The 19,636-nt window shown below is 39.0% G+C and overlaps 1 protein-coding gene across 11 annotated transcripts in view; it reads left to right on the forward strand.

The window, feature by feature from the left end:
• msi2b (musashi RNA-binding protein 2b) overlaps positions 1-19,636 on the forward strand; it is a 251,834-nt gene that overhangs the window by 52,375 nt on the left and 179,823 nt on the right. For all 11 annotated transcript variants that reach the window (XM_052575397.1, XM_052575396.1, XM_052575394.1 and 8 more), the window contains one exon: positions 11,723-11,815. In XM_052575397.1, the coding sequence (XP_052431357.1) occupies positions 11,723-11,815 (93 nt within the window). The remainder of the gene's footprint in view (positions 1-11,722; positions 11,816-19,636) is intronic.

The raw sequence follows: 19,636 nt of genomic DNA on the forward strand, positions 1-19,636 counted from the left end.
GACAGCAGTATGGCCTCCTTCCCAAGGCAGAGTCACTTATAAGAGCCATCGTCCTAATTGCAAGTTAAATCCCTCACTTGAGGTTCAGTTATCCTCTTGCTGCCTAGTAACAATGAGAGGAAATGCTGTTTTGGTTGCACTCATCTGCAACCCCCTGGCATTCTTTATTCACTCAACAAATAAACGTCACTTTGATTTTAGTGTGTGATTATCACTATGGTTTCAACTCTTGACTGGCCAGTGGTTTGGATGTGATATTAATATTTTTTCTTTCGGCTAGATTTTCCACTCAACTCCAAATGCTCATCGCCAACGACAAATGAACTCAGTAAAAAGTGAGTGATAATAAAAAAGTGATTTCCCCCCACCAGCAGGATAACACAATGCTCCGTCTTGCTCTGGGTCAATAATCCTTGGCATGCCCAGTAACTTCCTTAATCTAGCCCGAGTCTTATACGCATTGTATGTGGACGGTTAATGCTGGTACATCAATAGAGATTATATAACTCTAAAATCTTAACCAAGTGCAGTTTGGCAGGCGTGGAACAGTTTATCGACATGCTGTGGAAAAGTCACTGAAGGAGGTGGCAGCGGAGAGCCTGCCACTATCAATCAATCAATCGTCCTATTAAAGTGAAAGTGCCCTCTCCTGGAGCCATCTCGCCCATTCCGACTGCACCTTATCCCTTTTACTTTCATCCGGAGCAATCAATCTCATGCTGCATCCGCTGCTTTGCCACTGCCTTAAGGCACGGTGAATCTGGATGCTGGGATGATAGTCTATATACCTCTATGACCTGCTACAAACAAGCTCAGGCTAATAGGAAATGGGTTTGTTTTATGGAATGGATTTGTATTTTGAGGTCCATGCTAATATTTTAGAGGCTTAGTGATTGCTGCTTGTTTATTAACTTGAGGAAAGAATAATTGTTTAAAAATTGTAGCTAGGGTTGTCTGTTAGACTATGTCCTGTAGGTTTTGGTCTTTAATACTCTGCAGAAAAAAAGCTGGGAAAAACCCTCAATATGAATACAAACCAAATAAATAAGAAACAAAATAAAACATTACATTAAAAATAAATGATTTGTGTTTTTCATGTGTATTTAAAAATTATTTTATTTTTTCATTCTACAGTATTGAATAAATACATTTGTATTGTATCAATAAAAAAATCAATGAATACACAAACACATAAGTATGCTTGTGTATCTACATTTGCATTGCATTTCATTTGCATTATTTTCATTTCATTTTTACATTTATTCATATATTTTATTTTATTAAAAACAATTATAGTATTAGTGAAATGCCATTTTTAAATAACATTTTTAAAGATATTATTAAGCAAACACACACCAAGAAATAATAAGTTAGGTGAATAGTTTTCTCTTTTTCTTGACAGTATTTTTTTTAATGATTTTTTTTTTTTTTTTTTTTTTATAATACATTTTAGACTTCCTATTAAAACTGTGTTTTTTCTACTTTGTATGTTTGCACTTCCTGGAAGTGCAGAATATATGCCCTCACACTAAAGGGCAGCAGAAATGTCTGCTCTTGAGTCTGCCATAAGATTTCTCTGACAGCTCAGGTGGTGTCAGAACTGTAGTTAGAGCTCAGGAGTATACATTAGCTTTGGGATTGAGTGCTTTGAAAGTATGCCATGATGTTTGTGGACCGCAAACACAGCCTAGAGGTGTCTGGGAGCAGGCACTCATTGGTTGGGTCTCCGGGATGGGTGCATATGAATACCCTCAAGTCAAATCCCCATTTGGATGATCTTCTCGCAAAGAGATGTCATCTTGGAATAAAGAGTAAAAACATATCTATTCAGTATGTCTGTTCCCAGTCAGACCTGGCTCATGTTCCATGCCTCAGAAGGTGCTCCTGAGGTTGTTATCTGGGCTACGGTTTGACTCTGAGGCTATGTTCAGTATCCCGTTCACAAGACTAGACTATAGTGAGACACAAGACTATAGTGGGAGAGGAACATCAGGGTTTGATGTCTGTTGCTGGCCTGTCAATCACCTTTGCATTGCGTCAGATCACAGCTTCCGCTGGCCACCTGGGCCCTAATTACCCATAGCCAGCCAAACAGACACTTTATGTGCAATTCACTCGTTTATTGAGAAACAAGATTGTTTTCTTTCAAACCAATTTTATTTCACATGTTTTTGTGTGTTTGTGTTCATGATTATAGCTGCAGCCTCCGTGTTTGAGCACATTTGAAAAAGAACGTAGGTATTGATGTTTTCATAGACGTTTTCTCTCACAGAATACTAATGTGTGTGTGTGTGTGTGTGTGTGTGTGTGCTTTATGAAGAGTTTGGTTCCAAAATGCTATAAACCCATTTTGATTCATTTGATTATTTTTTACTTTTACCAATAAAGTGGCTACCATTATTTTCTGTTTTGAACTTTCACAAAGCATCTTTAGGTTATAATAACATTAAAAAAAACTCAAATCCAGATTTAGATTTTCAAAGATTTATTGTAAAAAAAAAAAAATTTAAAATGCCATAAATCCATTCAATCAATATGGAAGTTATTTTGCATATTGAAATGATGGAAATACACAACATGACAAGTTGATCCACAGACTCTATGACAGCTTCTGAACTTATTATATTAATCTTATATACAAGCACTGGACTAAAAAAACATTCATCTGTCATCACCACCTTCAATGAATTCAATGGGTCAACTTGTTAATGCTATAAATTAATTACAGCAATAAAATAAAATTTCATCATGAACAAGAACATGAACATTAAATTCAATTTGTTTCTCACATTACATTTCTTTTTAATTGCTTTAAAAGATTTCTTTCTTAATTTAAGGGTTTTTCTCCTGTGTTCTCCATTGTGTTTAATATGAGCAAAAAAATATATACAGGTTTTTGTGGATATAAGAATGAGCAAATAAAGACAGATCTTTTTGGTGTACTGTCACTTTAATTTTTGTCTAAATGAAAATCACGGTGATCTGGATAGTAAAGGTCATAAATGGGATTTCCCACACCAAAGTGCTGGAAAACATTAAAGTTGATCTTCACTTAAGATACGGGCTGTGGTTGTTTGGTCTGCAATTGCGCAGACATCTTTGACAAGATGCCTGAACACACACACGGAAACACAAATGCAAACACAATCCCATTCAGCATGCCATCGAGCACACAGATGTGGGAAGTGGCTTCTGTGAATTGAAAGTTCACTTCAGGCCCGCAGGATGGATGCTGATGCTGTTTGTTAGCTCTTCTCTTTCTCCTGAACAGATTAAACTGATGTGAAGCTCTGTCTTGCCTTGTGGAGATTATTTCACTATGAGTTCAGACATTTCAGAAGTAGAAAGGATTGCTGAAGGCCTGCCTCCAAACGATGTGGCGTGCTGATAAATTCCTCTGCTTGCGCTATACTTAATATTTCAGAGAAGGACATAAAAGTCTGATATCGTTTTATACTCCTAAATGGCATCTTGGGAGAAAATGTCTGGGGAAAAAAAGCCAGATTTATTGTGAAAACTGAAAGGAAAGGAAAATGTACAGTCGCTTTAAAAATGTATACAGCTTCCAGCGTAATGGTGTAAGTAATTTGTTAAGTGCTTATAACTCCCTTGCTAAAGTTTCGAAGATTTCGCCCCAAGCAAGCACTTAATTAGCATATTAATTTTTCAGAATCGCTTTGAGGGGCAAGCGCTCAATTTTTCCTCTCATTCCTTCTTTCACCCCTCCATCCTTAATGTGAAAATATTTTTCCATTCTGCAGACTGTTTATCAAAGCTGAAAGCTCATTGATATTCAGCGTGAGTTGGCTTGAACAGAGACAGGGAGGTGTATCGGCCTAGCCATCTCCTGGGTCCTATAAGGAGCCATGAGCAGCCGCGATCTCTCTTCATAACTGTACAATAATCTATCGACTCTGGATTTGAGTGTAAAGCACATCAGATCATTAAGATAAAGCCCTGGAGGGGGGTATTGCTACAGTTTGGCATTAAGGAATATTGGTGTTAGTGTAGTTTGAAATGACAAAGACACGATGCGGAGGTTAGCACCAATAAATGGTTAAAAATTAAACACATGCTCAAGATTTATATACTGGCTTGCTAAATGAGGAGGCTTTTTAGAAATATCATTTTAGAATACAGTTCCAAAGGTTTGGGGGCGTCACTAAGATTTCAGTTAGTACTTTTATCCAGCAAGGATGCATTTAGTTGCTCGAACGTGACCAGTAAAGATGTTTATTATCTTGCTGAAGTTTCTGCTGTAAATTCAGCTTTGCCTTTACAGAAATAAATGTTAAATGTTACATTAAATGAATACATTTTTTGAATAGCCTATAGGCACGTTGGTGACCTTTCGATATTGTCTGGAATAAAGAACTGTATGTCAGGTTTTCCCAGTCGTGCAGAATGCTTTTACAGATCTTGATCTCCATTAGATGGGTAGTGTGTGTGTGTATGTATGTGTTGATTATTATTAATTGTGTCATGGGAAGGTTATGCACATCTGACCTGGTCGTCAGCGCGCCCACAGTTCACATGAGCCAGCTTTGGCAGGGCTGCAGTCTGATGACCTGGGTATTTTGTAGCATTGTGACATCAGGGGCTGAGGATTTAGAGTGCTCCTATACTGGACACTCTTAAAGCTACAGTAGCTCATTTGACACAGTCAAGTGCTTTAAAATTGAATGACCAATTTAGGTGCTAAAATCAATATTGAATTTAATGAATGCTTAAAGCAATCACATTGGGCAGTAGTTTCCCGTTTCCTCCCATAGTGTTCTGAAATTCAGAAATAAAGAGCTCTTTAGTGTGTCAGCTCAGCAGTTTAGGATAGGAGGATTTCACAGAGGTACTCACAGATATCTCTTGATTTTTCATGCTACTTCCATAGATAGCCGGAGACTTTCAGAGTCAGCACAACCTTTATAACCTGGAGGTTTGGTTTGGCTTGGCTTGAAATTGTGATTATTTTTTTTCACTAAAATACAATTTTCAGCCCCTTATAATCTTCATTTTATAATCTGCGAGCTCTGTTTAGTTTTATAGAAATTGCTAAATGTTTGTATTAATATGAAGCTAATTGATTAGACTACCATAAATGTTATTTATGGTTATAATTTTGGAACAAAGATCATTTTGCCCCAAACAGAATGACGAGTCATTAACCTGCTTGTGTCAATCCCATTCAGCCCTTGTGGTTGAACTGCCTTGGGCTCCACTAAGTGGCTTGGGATGGATCTTCCATTGAGAGAGCCAGAGACTCATTTATGTGGCCTTGGGGGTCAGCAAAAGGCTGTTTGGCTCCGTCTTTGGCAGCCAACCTTCTGTCAGTGTGGAGATGGCTGCTGTAAGCTTGAAGGAGCCCCGCTTTGGGCTGTCACCTGCCATTTGCAGTAAGCATCTTTACCCCACTCATCTACTCAGTGTAATGGCATTGTGGTTATCAATTAGACCTCTATAAATATACACTAGAGATCGGATTGGTTCAGTTTTACCCTGGAGACAAACCTTCCGTCCCTGTCTAAAGATCTTACAGATTTTAGTTTGCACAATGTATTTCTTAATGTATTTATTGTAGTTTTTTTTATTCTTGTTCTTATTTCATCACAGACTGTTTATTTATCTCCAGTGAGCTTGTTTTTTGTTCATGTTTGATATCAACATTGGTGACAAAGATTATGAAAATTCTATAGTATCAACGATTTTAATATCATAAAAAAACCATATTTAAAGTAAAAAAAAATAACAATATTGTGATATATTGTTATCGTGATAAAATGACTGATATCGTGATAGAAAGTTTTGGTCATATCGCCCACCCCTACTGACAACATTTAAAAATTCATCATTCATCATTCATAAAATATCAGCTAGTGTCATTCATTTAATATTGCATGCTAATTTACCCTATTTTTTACATTTTAGGTTATCTTTGGTTATCTTAGTCTTTTTTTTTTTGTTTGCATTTCAAAGAGGAAAGAAAGTCCTACAGATTTCTGATGAAGGTTAGAAGCAGTGTAAATGGCAGATTTTTTTAATTAACTTTTTTCTCTTTAAGATTAGAGGTTTGTTCAAATCTCAAATCCCATGTATGCACATCAGTATTAGCAATGCTTATCATAACAAATCCCACTAATTAGAAAGTAAGACTAATTTGGAATGTTACATATGCATTTTTGTGTGAATATATAGACATCTTCAGTAGATAAATCTCTTATTTTTGCCCTTGAGACAGAAAAAGAAGAGTTTTTGATATTGCATCAAATAAGTCTTGTCTGGTGGGTTTTCGGGCAGGGAAGTGGGGCTGTGCATCCACAGTTTTTGCCAACGTTACTAATCAGTTATTCTCAGCTTTTGGTCAAGCCGCTGCCTCGCCTGTCAATCAGGGTTAGCTGCCGGCGCAGAGGCAGGAGCTGTTTGGCCCAGTAGATTTGAATGTCGACATTAAAATTCCACATTGCAAAATTGTGTACAAATTGGAGCTTGGCGGCCTAAATTTAGACGCAACTGAATAGAATGTGGCAAGTGCACTGGATTCTGTCAGTCAAGGAAGTTTCGATGCCTCGCATTAAACAAGACCCGCCTAGTTGTCACCGTTTCCTGACCAGCTTTGGAATCGGTCTGCAAGCCTGTTTGCCTGGAGTGTGTGTTTCGGTGGAAGGGCAAGGAGACAGCAATCAGTGATGAATATGTGATTTGAGATGATGAAGAGGTCTGGGAGGAGGGAGGAGGAGGAGAAGGATGATTATCTCACTCTAATCAGGGTACATCCAGCCAGGCAAAGAGGACTGATTAAAAAAAGACTCCATGTCACAATACAAGAGCATCGTTTGGCTGGGGCTTATAGGCTTATTGTGAGTGAGGACCAATGTTAGTCAACCACAATCAACAGCAAGAGGCCACTACACAGTTCATCAGAGACCCCGAGTAAACAAATAAAAGCGCAGCATGGGCCTCTCTGCAGACCGTTCGATCCCAGACAGGAGAATTCTGGGAAGGGGAACTCTGCAGGAAGCGCGACAGGTGTTTTAAGAGCTTGATCACCTATCTCCGTTCGTCAGTTTCTGTTCTTTGTTAAACTCCACGTAACCTCCATCAAGTCATCTGTCAAACAGCTCTCTCCCCCTCGCCCCCCCTCCACTCTGTCGGAATATAACTTGATTTGCTATGTCTGTATCCCTGCGATTGTCCTGCGCTTTGATAAGGATCCATGTTTTCAGGGAGGGTTTGGCTGCGCCGCATCTAATGAAAGATCTTAATTAGATCCATTTGTGCCCAAAGGAGAGTAGATGCAATATTAAATTGTCACTCCTATCACATTCCTCCAATTTAGGCTGCAGGATACGTCTCGATCCATTTTATTTTGCCACAGATAAATGGTGAACTTTGCTGTCACTACTACCTCCTGCATTTCCCCTCTCATCTTCAACAGAGATTGAGAGACTCGTTCCTCAGGAAGGAAAACATCTTCCTCTTTGCTATGTATTATAAAGCATTAGAGAAATACTCATTTGCTTTCAAATTTCTCTCTTTTTGGAGCACATAAAATTGTGTCCGTCTTTATTGAGTCCAAATTGAAGCCTTCCTGATAGTCTTGCTCTTTTAAGTATCAGCAAAATTCAGACAAGCCTCGTTTCCTTGAATGTGCCTTTTTTTAAATTGGCCATAGTAAATTTAACTTTGAAATATTTAAGTTGACTTTCCAAAGGCAAGGAGTAACACTTTTTTTATTTTTTTTATATTTTACAACCAAAATAAAAGTTTTTTTTTTTTTGTTTTTTTTTTTTTTACATAACCTGTGCACTGTGCATATTTATATATAAATACAGACAAATGCATGTATATATTTAAGATTTTTTTATATGAATAATATTTAAATATACATAAATCACATTAATAGAAATATATACATGTAAGTAGATGTAAATATTTTCTAAATATATACTGTATGTGTGTGTATTTACATATACAAAATAAACATACTCAATATACACACACATATTATGTAAACAAAAACTTATTTTGGATGAGATTAATCACAATTAATCATTCGACAGAACTACATTTTATCATAATATATTTTTTTATAATCACAAACTGCAAAATTGGCTGTACTATTATTTATTTGTCCAAATTAGCAATTTAATCCATGTAAACATTTTCTGATAATTCCAATATACTGTCCAATATACTCTGCATTAGTCTGCAAACATCAAGCGGAGGCTCACGTAGTCATTGGCTGCACTAGTCTCAGCACTGGTAGAAACCTGCAGCACGACTTGCATCTAGAAACATTCTGGCAGCTGACATTCCCCCTCGCTGGAGGAAAGCAAGAAATGTTCTCTAGGCATGCCGAGTCGCATCAAGCAATGCTGGTGGAAGATGACAGGGCCTGAAACAGCAACATCAGCAGCCTACTAAGAGCAACAAACTCAGCTGCTCTGCATAAATTTTATACACACAGTATCTCTAAACACACTGCTTATACTCTATCACACCTAGTGCCGCTGTATTCTTATATCTCAGCTCTCCTGCAAGACATGCTCTTTCATATTCATAGATTTTCACGGTTGAATTTTAAGGTCCTGCGATAGCAAAAGTTTCTCCGATATGTCATCACTTCGCCAGACATTTCCCCATCCCTCCACAAGGTCCATTTCTTTAAATATTTTTCCCTAGAATATACTCACACCTCATAACTTTTTTTCTTTCTTCACCATTCTAATTGGTCTGAAACATCTTTTCTTATGTCAAAAATGTTAGATGCCCCCCCCCCCCCCCCAACCCATAGTGTCTGAAATAGTGTTTTCGAATTTGAAGATTTTTGAGAGGGCGCGGATGGAGGTATGAGAGTTGGGGGAACACTGGAAGATATTTGTAACAGAAATCTCATAGTTTATACCAGTTGAGGTTAGCTTGGTATCTCTCCCTCATGATTTGCACATTATTCCCATGAATACCTTACAGTACTGTGTCATGTCAACAGCTGCAAAGAGAAGCAAGGACAAGCTAGAGACGCTCAGGAAGGACAAGTCCCATAATAAAGGGTTGTCTGGCAGGCTATCTGCTTTTTCTATCTAAGCGGAGGCTAATCAAATTGCACGTTTGGTAGCCTGTTGTCTGTTTTTAATGATTATTTCTTTCAAGCCTTCAGGGTCATGAAGCCAAAAGAATCAAAACAGCGCAATAGACATGCTTCCTGTCATCGTCTTGGTCATTATTACGTCCAAGCCAGCACTCTGAATTTTAATGGGTTAGCCGAGCTAACAGCACAGTGTGTTTGCGAGGCATATCTGCTCGTCGAATCCCAAGAGAGGTGTGCGAGAGATGGAGCACGGAAGAGCAAAGGCCTGCTGTTTTCTCTTGTCACCATGGAGAGAAATGGACAGAGTAATTGCGTTGTTCCAGAGCCTGAGGAATCCCATCAGCCAGGAGCTGGTGCTGTCAGAGAACATAAAGATGCCACTAAAAACTTAACTCTCCACTGACATGTTGGGTGGCTTGGGCCTGCACAAAACGACAGGGGAAAAGACAGACAGATTAACCATGGTAGGGTGCAGATGAGAGGGGAAAATGCTTCGGAGAGGGTTTGGGAAAAAGCCAGCTGAGATGAGGGCTGAGCGTGTCTGTTGCCAAGATTGTGTATGATGGATGTGAATGAAGTCGAAATAAATGCTCAGGGTTGCTTAATTCTTTCGCCATCTACCTCAATCTGGGAAATACTGGGGGTTTGCTAAATGAAGCTTATTTTCTCTTTTATTGTCAGTAAATGCAGCTTTTTGGCCCATTTTTATAGATTGAGGCAATAAGGAAATTAGTTAATCTCTGCTCATAGGCAGAGCATGTTCCCCTAGCCATGGAGACTTAGAGCAAAAATGCCCCCTGCATAAACAAATTAAATCTGTTACCTCTGTTGCTAACAAAGTGAAAATGAACAAACAGTGTGGATTGTGACATCAAATTAATATCTGCTCATGTTGCACCGCATTTCATTTTAGGCATTTTTACAGTGTTGCGCATTTTAACCAATCACACACCATTCTGTTGAGCTTAGGAATTCAATGACTAATTATCCCAATTATCGGTTTCTAATGTTTTTATTAAATTGTAATCATGTTAAATACAAATTCAGCCCCATTAAACATATGTGACCCTGGACCACAAAACCAGTCTTAAATGTATTTAATTTTTTTTTTCAAAATGTAGATTTATGTAACATATGAAAGCTGAATAAAGAAGCATTCCATTGGTGTATGGTTTATTATGATATTTGGCTGAGATACAACTATTTGAAAATCTGGAATGTGAGGGAGCAAAAAAATCTAAATATTGAGAAAATCGCCTTTAAAGTTGTCCAAGGTAATTATTAGCTATGCATATTATTAATCAAAAAGTTTTGATATATTTAAGGTATGAAAAAAAAAAAAATTATCTTCATAGAACATTGCTTAATATCCTAATGATTTTTGTCATAGAAGAAAAATCTTTAATTTTGACCCATAGAATGTTTTTTCTGACTATTGCTACAAATATACCCCAGCAATATAGCCCTGGTTCTTGCCTAAAAAGATGGTTTTATGATGCTTAATACATCTGGCTGCTTTTAGCCTTACCCTGGAGTTGGTTCGCTGTTGGAAAAACAAGGTAATGATAGCTTCATGTAGTTTAGAAACATTTTAGCTGGTTTTTGGCTGATCTAATGTAGTTTTCCAACTCTAACCAGCTTGACTAGCAGTGTTCCATAAAATTGAAGAATTGTCTGCCTATAAAATATACGTAATTATCCTATATCTTAAATCCAAAAGGTTGGTCAGATTGGAACCTTTGTCTCCAGCATGAGCTTCATAACACTTAGGGATTTATCTGTTGCATCACTGCTCTGACAATAAGCACACATTTAATAGAAATCCACACGGGTCTAAAAGAAGCGGGAATTTGACAAGTTTCTTTTCTGTTAACTTCAAAAAGGGCTTAACATTGCCTGAGGAGCTCTCTCGTTAGCCGTTATCATTGCCCTTTATGATAGGTGGGCTATTTGATCTCAGTGCGCCAGCTCTCAGCACAATTAACGTTGCTGCATGAAGAGAAGTTGGGTCTCGGTGCTCCATACATCTCTTCAGCAGGGAGAGTTAATTGTGTTTTGAAAAATGGGTCTGGTTGCATGACCGCGACCTCTACTACTGTCTGTTCTCACCGGTTTGGGATCCTGCCCGGCTCGGAGACTTGCAACTTTCTGACACGTTTTGTTTGTAACTCAATTAAAGCGTATTTTGAAGGTTTATTCCGTGCAGCACACTCTGCATGCTTTTTCCAAGAACTGTCCTCTGAAACATTCCTATTCCAATTTCTTAAATGGACTGGGGGATTGCGTGTTGGGTCTACGCAACACAAGAAAAACACCATTCGCAGCTCATGTGTCTGTGTTAGTGTGAAACCAAAAAGTGTCAAGTCTGTAGTGTTGTGAGAGAAGGGACAGGTAATGCAAGCAACATCGGACATCACAAGCTAGGTGTTGCCCATTCCCCAAGCACACTATCACACACTCAACAAATTACACAGTACCTCCTCTTCAATCTCCTTGTGGGACATAAAACCCACATACGGTCATCTCCAAGTTTCCTCTTTTCCAGATCTGAGCTTCCTCTTTGTCTCATGTATGTTTGAAGTCCTCTGAAGTGCTTTCACATGGGCCTAATCTCTTGCCTTCTCTTCTCTTCTTTTGCAGATGGTCACAAGAACAAAGAAAATATTTGTAGGTGGATTATCAGCTAACACAGTAGTTGAAGATGTGAAGCAGTATTTTGAACAGTTTGGCAAGGTAAGATCTCATTTTCCTTTTTCTCTTTGGCTAATTTTATGGAGAGATGTTTGGATGTGATGAGAAACGCTGTCCTTCAAGGACCTTTTTCAAGACTTTCAAACAGGCCATTTAAGATGTGACCATATGGAGTCGAGGGACCTGTGTTTGCTTGGTCTCTGTTGTCCACTGGTTGTAGTAGCCAGGACCTTATGCTAAAAGCTGTTGCGTGTAATCGGTCTAAATATTTATATATTATATGGGTATATTTTTGCCCATTTAGCTAACATATTCTTTAATATAGAAATAACATCTCTTTCTACTAATGCTGTCATTTATACAGGGCAATATTTCAGACATTCAAACAGATAACATCTTTCTAAATGAAAAGAACCGACTCATAAGAGTCATTTGTTTTGGGAATCAAGTTACATTGTTAATGTTGTATGGTTTTGAGTAACTAAAAATAACTGAATAACATAAGGCCACATCTACATGTACGCAAGTATTTTTTTAAACAGAGTTTTTCCTTCTTCCATTTAAAAAAATAAATAAATCTTTGTCCACATGGAAACGAAAATGCATGCTATGATGAACTGTCAAGAGCATGCCAAGCCAACAGGTGGTGATATCATCTCAAATGTAAACCATGCTGGCCAATCAGAAGCCTGAAAAAGTTTCCAGTAGGCGGGGATAACAGTCCTGGCTCAGATGTCACATGCCAAAAACACCGGTTTCGCCGTTTCGCTGATAACACTGCAACCAGCGTTTTTGAAACTCTTCACCCTGGCAGGCATTTTCAAAAATGTTAGGTTTCAGTAACCTGGCGCTGCCTTTGCGTGTAGATGAATGGCCAAACTGCATAGAAAAAGCTGCAGTTATAACTGCGTTTCGTGTGGTTATCAAAAACTTAAGATTTTGATATGATTTTGGACTGGACTTATGAATCAATATCTGTAAACTCTGAAAAAGTATCTGAAAATCACAATTTTAACCTGACATGTCTTTTAAGCCTGATATCTAATTTACCTTACACATGCAGAAGATTGATAATCAACCCATATGTGTATGTATATATTTAACCCATCCATTTAACCCATCCAAATGCACACACACACACACACATCAGTGAGAAGTGAACACACCGTAAACACACACCCAGAGCAGTGGGCAGCTATATCCAGTGCGCGGGGAGCAACTGGGGGACAGTGCCTTGCTCAAGGGTACTTCAGCCATGGATATTGAGGGTGGAAGAGAGTACTGTTCATTCACGTCCCCACCTACAACTCCTGCCAGCACCCCCAGGTGTGGGTGTTTGTGTGTTTATATAAATATATAATATTATGGATGGAGCGGTTCGCTGAAAAAAAACAAAACGGACCGTTCAGATCTCTACACATGGTTCGGCACGTGTTGGGACCGCGGTTTAACTTAAATCTCACAAAGCATCTGTAATATGGTTTTCTATAAATAACAAGTAAAACAAACAGGGTTCAGCTAATGTATGTTTCTTTTGATGCATGCACATTCTGGCTTTCCAGACATTACAGCGATGGAGAAGAAAAAAAAAACAAATAAATACTTTGACAAACCATGCACTCTTGTTCAATGCGAATGGCGTATGCTGAAATATGAGTAGCCATTTATTCCATCATCACCCGGGTGGTGATAGCAGGCGCTTTCGCTTAAAGAAACCTGTGGTGTAATTAGGGGTGAACGTAGTGAAAACTTACTGTATGCTACAGTATAGATGGGGAACCGATTACTCCCCCATTATATTTTGTAAACCTTATTTAGAACTGTACAGATGCTGATATTATGTATTGATAAATACCTTGTTCTCTGTTTCTCGCTTTTCACCACTGTGGTTTGCGGATTGAAAAAGAATGCTATGAAAGATGGGAGGAGCCAATCGAAATCTGCCACAATTTTCACATGAAATATAAAGGGTAATATAAATTTGTGTACAGTTTATGGAACTATAGCCCCCTAAAAATGGCCTAGCGACACCCATGCTGTGTGATATGACTTTGAGTAAGTTCGAGGTCTCTCTCTATTTCAGACTCTGTATAAATACCTAGCTCCATTTGTTTGTAATCAGTTGTGTCTGAGTGGACCTAACACACACTTGACTTGATTGAAGTGCTCAATTATGCAGATGTTTTACTTGCCCTGTGCTGTACGTCTTGCCCTGGGGGTGTTTTGACCAGCGCCAGCGCTGGCAGTAGACAACCGCTAAATCATTGTGATTAAAGGAACGGTGGAGGATTTGTGGCTTCTTAGGTCACAAGACTATATTAGTCTTACTACAGACTGGTTTATTGAGGCATACTTGTCTGCCGTCTTTATGTAAAGCTGTAGATCGTTACTTTGAATGGGCAGAGTGATCCAATAACGCTAAAGACCTCAGCACTCAGTGTCTCATTGTTTATAAGTTGCGAAGTCTAATGAAATGTCTGTCTCTTAAGACAAGAAAATTACAAATTGACCGTCAGTTGGATGCACACACTTATGAGTAAAGGCGAAACGAGCTTTCAAAGTGAAGTGAGTTGTTAGAAGATTGGATTTGCAGCAAACTCTTGATGACTCTGCAAGTCAGCCCACCTGGAGGTTTTGCCACACTGTGGTGTCAGTTGAGCTTATACCTGGAGGAGTGTGTGTGTGTGTGCGCTCATGGGGGCGTGTGTGTAGGCCAATTAACAGTGTCTACTGGCGAGCAGTGTGTAGTGAAAGAACGAGGGTCCTGGGAGGAGAGCAGGTGGCATGGGGCAGCAGGGTCACAGGATCTGTCTCCTTAGAAGCTGTGTTCTTCCTGAGCGCTTTTTCTGTGCTATGACAGCTTACACACTCACTTACACCCACACACCCACACTTAAGCAGCACTAAGGGGCATTTATTGCACAACACTGCAGAATTAAAATTTTAAAAGCTTTTCCACAAAGGCTCTTTGAGTTAGATCCACTTTTCATTAGCATACAGTTATTTCGTGCTAATGCGGCATGTTGCCTTCTTACTTTTAGAAGAAGGCATGCCTAAATAATTTCACTTGTTTACTCTGAAACAATTTATATGTGTATAGACAACAGACTTGGCATGGTTTGATTATAAATCTCGGCAAGATATTTTGTACATTCTACGTGATGAGAACGTAAAAAGCTGCCTCGCTCCCCGCATAAACCTTCATTTGCCCTAATTACATAGGGTGGCTTAGTATGCTTAGTCATAGGTTTATTGTAATCGGCTTGGAGTAGATCTCCAAACAAAGTACACTTATTCTGCTAAGTTGAAACAACTCCTGTTTACTTAATTACCACCCTCCCCACTCCCTCTCTCTCTCTACCTCTTTCACTCTAGTGTTCGCTGTGCTGATATGGCCAGGCTTTAGTTTCATCAGGCCTGAGAGTTGTTTCCAAGCCAGTGCTCTTCCACAATCAGGCCTTTATGCCTCCTCTGTCCTGGTTCCCGTATCGGCCTGGGTGAGAGCCAACTTCTACCATTTCAGGGACAAGGCTTTACCCTTCTCCAGCCTTGATAGACCGTTTGTCCAGCATTTGTAATATACAGTATAATTTAATGTAAAATAATATTAATTAATGCTAGTTTTCTAATCCACATGGCCTTGGTTAGGTCAGCAGGAAAGATATTTTGTTTTAAAAGCAGAGAAAATTAACACATTTTACTTTAAAGTAGTTGGCATTACCGGTACGTACACTAATAAATTATTAACAGTAAGACCGGGGAAATTTATTAAGAATGTAAATAAGGTAAATTTTTGTTTCATGATGTGTTTAAAAGTGAGGCATCCAACAGAAAATCATCTGGTTGAATTTGAAAATCAGTGTTCATTCTTCACAAAGCATAATTTTCTCCACCGAGCAACTTGCTCTCTATTTTTTGACATAGAGCACGTTTTCACATGTTTTTTCTGTGGTGGTTTTGACTCATGACTCACTGACCAGCCCACATTGAAGGCTGGATGAATTAAACCGTAATCACAAGTTTGGTGACAGACTGTGTATTGTCATGTTTCTGTAATGAAATGTCAGTTTTCTCTTTCTCTCATCTTCAATATTCAGGACAGGACAGTGGGCTGCTTGTAATGACCGCATCCCGAGCACTCACTGTTAGTTAATTTAGCATACCTGGTGAACCGCTAACATTTAATAACGGCATTCGATTTACCTCAGGCTTGGGTAATAAAACAGTGCACTGCTCTATTTGCAAGCCTCGCTGCATCACTGAGCCCTTAAAGTCTGATTTAATAAGCTTGTTTAATGAGAGGTGTTTGTGGATTCAGTGTGAAGAGTTTATTTCAGATGCATTTTCCTCATGTACACAGTGAGATTGTGGAAATATGACAGCGGATCAGCAGTGAGAGTAATGGCGGCCTTCCAAAGTTGTCTTAAAGAGGCATCGTCTTCCTCTCAAGGTTAGTTCCTGTACACTCAGGGTATTTTTCCTCGCCGTTGGCCTTTAGCGTCATCATCTCAGGGTTTATACTTGACGCTGTGTAAAGCTGCTTTAAGACAATCTCTATTGTTAAAAGCACTGTATGAATGGAGTGTATTGGATCAAAAGGTTAAAGTGACTGTGCATAAGCAAATAATAAAGATTAGCAAAACTCTGAATGGACTGCATGGAAAAAGGGGTCAGATTTAACACCACACCGTGGCTTATGCTATATGTAACGCTTGCGTTCAGTGAATTTCCACTTCCTTGATTTAGCGTGGAGTATTTTCCGAGTGTGCTGCTTCAGCTTTGTGAGAATTTCATGGTTTATTTTCTTTTAATGTCTTAGCAGGAACTTCATTGTCTGGGCAGAGATGTGTTATTTCTTATCAACAGGCACTTTGGACTGCTTTTACTCCGTAAGACTGGCCAGGGTAGTGTCCTCTATTCACTCTGAGGGTTAGCAGTAAATCCCTGCGGACTTCTATGGAGCCTGTAGCCCTTAAATGTTCTCCACACATCAGTGGCCTCGCACAAGTGGGAAGTCACTAACAAAAGGTAGAAATTCTTAAGGGCGGCTGAAATACTCAATCACGGGCTCCCCGCTCTCCAGTGCCCTCTGGAGTGAAGGGAGAAAACAAATGAGGAGCTAGTGAGGGATGAAAAGGGAAGGTGAGGAAAAGAAGCAGCTTTTGAACTGGCTGGGATTAGTTTTAAGATGATGCGCTCTCTCCAGACTCCTCTCTCCCTCTGCTCCCGTCCTCCTAACATCCTTGGCTGTCGGAGCCCACACCTGTATTTGTTTCGCCACTGAGTCTTTAACAAGGTCTCAAAATGACTTTCACAGCGCTTGTGTTAACCAGTGAAACCAAATCTTCTTGTGAAGATTGAAAACACAATTGATTTTGGGGCAGGGCTGAGGTCGCTGCCCAGACCTTTCTCTCTTTCGACCTCTGTATGCTCTCTCTCATCTCTATCCTTCTTTAATTCCGTTTTTTTTTTCTTTGTTTTTGTTTGGCGGGACACACATCCAAAATGTGTTCTGATCTGTTCTTTTAATCAAAATGTCGCCTCACATTTCAAAACTCCTCTCCAAGGAAGTCTGTCTTGCTCCAGTTTTATTTCACCAGAATGCATGATTAGATAATTGTGTATTATTTTTAAAAATAGCATAATGTGTGCGTGTATAGAAATTACCGTATTTTCCGGACTATAAGTCGCACTTTTTTTCATAGTTTGGCTGGTCCTACGACTTATAGTCAGGTGCGACTTATTTATCAAAATTAATTTGACGTGAACCGAGAGAAATGAACTAAGAGAAAACATTACCGTCTACAGCTGCGAGAGGGCGCTCTAAGCTGCTCAGTGCTCCTGTAGCCTACCACTGAGCAACATAGAGCACCCTCTCGCAGCTGTAGATGGTAATGTTTTCTCTTGGTGCTTGGTTCTTAATAAATGCGACTTATAGTCCAGTGCGACTTATATATGTTTTTTTTTCCTCGTCATGACGTATTTTTGGACTGGTGCGACTTATAGTCCGAAAAATACGGTGTGTGTTTGGTATATGAATTAGTCACATGTAGCAATCACCAATAACAATTTAATCCAGTACTAGACCATTTAAAACTGTTGTTATTTATAACAGTGAATTATACATTAACTTTCATGAATGAATAAATTAATGATTGAGTCCTTCATTTTAATGTTAAGTGGTACTCCTTGCCCTTCATGTTAAAAAAAAAAATGTCCCCATAAGAATGATGTAATTACATCATCTGCCAGTAGGGGTGAACAACCTGTTGCTAACCAGCCAAGATTTGACCCCCTAGTTTCCTGGTCCTTTTTCTCAACCTCCCTGACGTTTAAGGTGTTCTAATTGTGCATGCATACCGTTGTATGCTTTTATACTTAAGAAAAAAAAAAAAAAGCTTAAAATATCTTCTTTCGTGGCAGAATGCACTAGGGATCTGTCTTTTAACAGTTGGTGTGTAAATGATCTTTAAAACATTTTGCTGAAGGAAAAATAAACGCAGGGTACCCAGTAGATTTCCCCTCAGTTGTCGGGGCAGCTCAGAAGCTTTCAACCCAGCGACTCGCTCACGGTTACGGGCTCTAAAGCACAGGCACCAAAATCTAGCTTAGCGGGACTGTTTGAAAGAAAAATGAGACCAATGATTTAACACTTTCCCTGACCTTTGTTTGCTCTAAGTATTGGCAGTATTTCTAGGAGTCAAGGGGGGATGATTTTAAAATGCCCACAGGAGAATTGGATGTTAAACTGCTTCTTGGCAATGATTTCCATTTTGATTCTGCTTTTTTCCTTCTCGTCTCCTTCAGTCTGTAGTTCGGCAGTACATCTTGTTGTTCAGGACCTCCCCAGAGTACATCATTTATAACCTTGCGGTGATGGATTGGCCTTAGTTTAGCTGCCTTGTATGCACCAGAAGGCCCCTGTGCTTTTACCATATACCCATCAGAGCACTAGTTTTCGTCTTTGATGGCATTATTTACCTGGCCATCTTCAAATCACGTCATCCAACGGAAAGAGCTTGACCACATTTGGCTAACTTAATCACTCTAATCACTCTCTGTTAATTGCTTTTTCCTCGTCAAAGTCCCTGTGCTCTAAGATGATTTAGAGGGCATGAAAGCTGGAATCAAGGTCTTGTAGATGTCGTCAGAGCTGTGGCGATGCCATGTTGCATCATACAGGCTGACTTTATCCGTGACCCTTAAAACGGAAGCGTGTTTTATGGATTTAGATTATCTGTGGCAGATGGTTTGCTAACTTTAAAGTGCATATTTGAGCTATGGTGAAGCTTTACGTTAGGGATAACATTTAAGCTATATTTAATTAGTGTTTGGGTTTTGATAAAGATGTGTTTAAGCTTAAGGTTTGCAAATAGCATTACACTGTTGACATTAGTGTCTGTAATAAGATTGTTTTAGTATTGAATAAGTTTGCAGTCATTTTACGTTTATGCATATAAACCAGATATATCTCCCACCAGGGTTTCTTTGTAAGCGCGGATTGCCTTGATTGCCTTAGAACTGAGTCTCACTGGGTCATGTGTGGATAGATACACCCCTGGGTCCGGTCACATCCGTTTAAAAGTGTCCACTGATATTCTAGTCTAAGATATGTTAGATAGATATTTTAAAACAAATCAGGAAGTCTTGTCACTTTGAAATGCAACAGTATCTCTTCAAAGCCAGCTGCATGATCACAAATGATGACGTTTACCACCAAGCAATATGAATTTGTTCAAATCCATAACACTGTGTATGAGCAATAGCAATAGTGTTGCTTGCGTTAGCAATCACCACTAAAAATCTGTGTTTATAGGTGATATAAAATGGCTTCAACGCTGAAGTCATTTAGCGAAGTCAACG

Source organism: Carassius gibelio, chromosome B15 (genome assembly GCF_023724105.1).
Source record: "Carassius gibelio isolate Cgi1373 ecotype wild population from Czech Republic chromosome B15, carGib1.2-hapl.c, whole genome shotgun sequence".
Classification (NCBI taxonomy): domain Eukaryota; kingdom Metazoa; phylum Chordata; class Actinopteri; order Cypriniformes; family Cyprinidae; genus Carassius; species Carassius gibelio.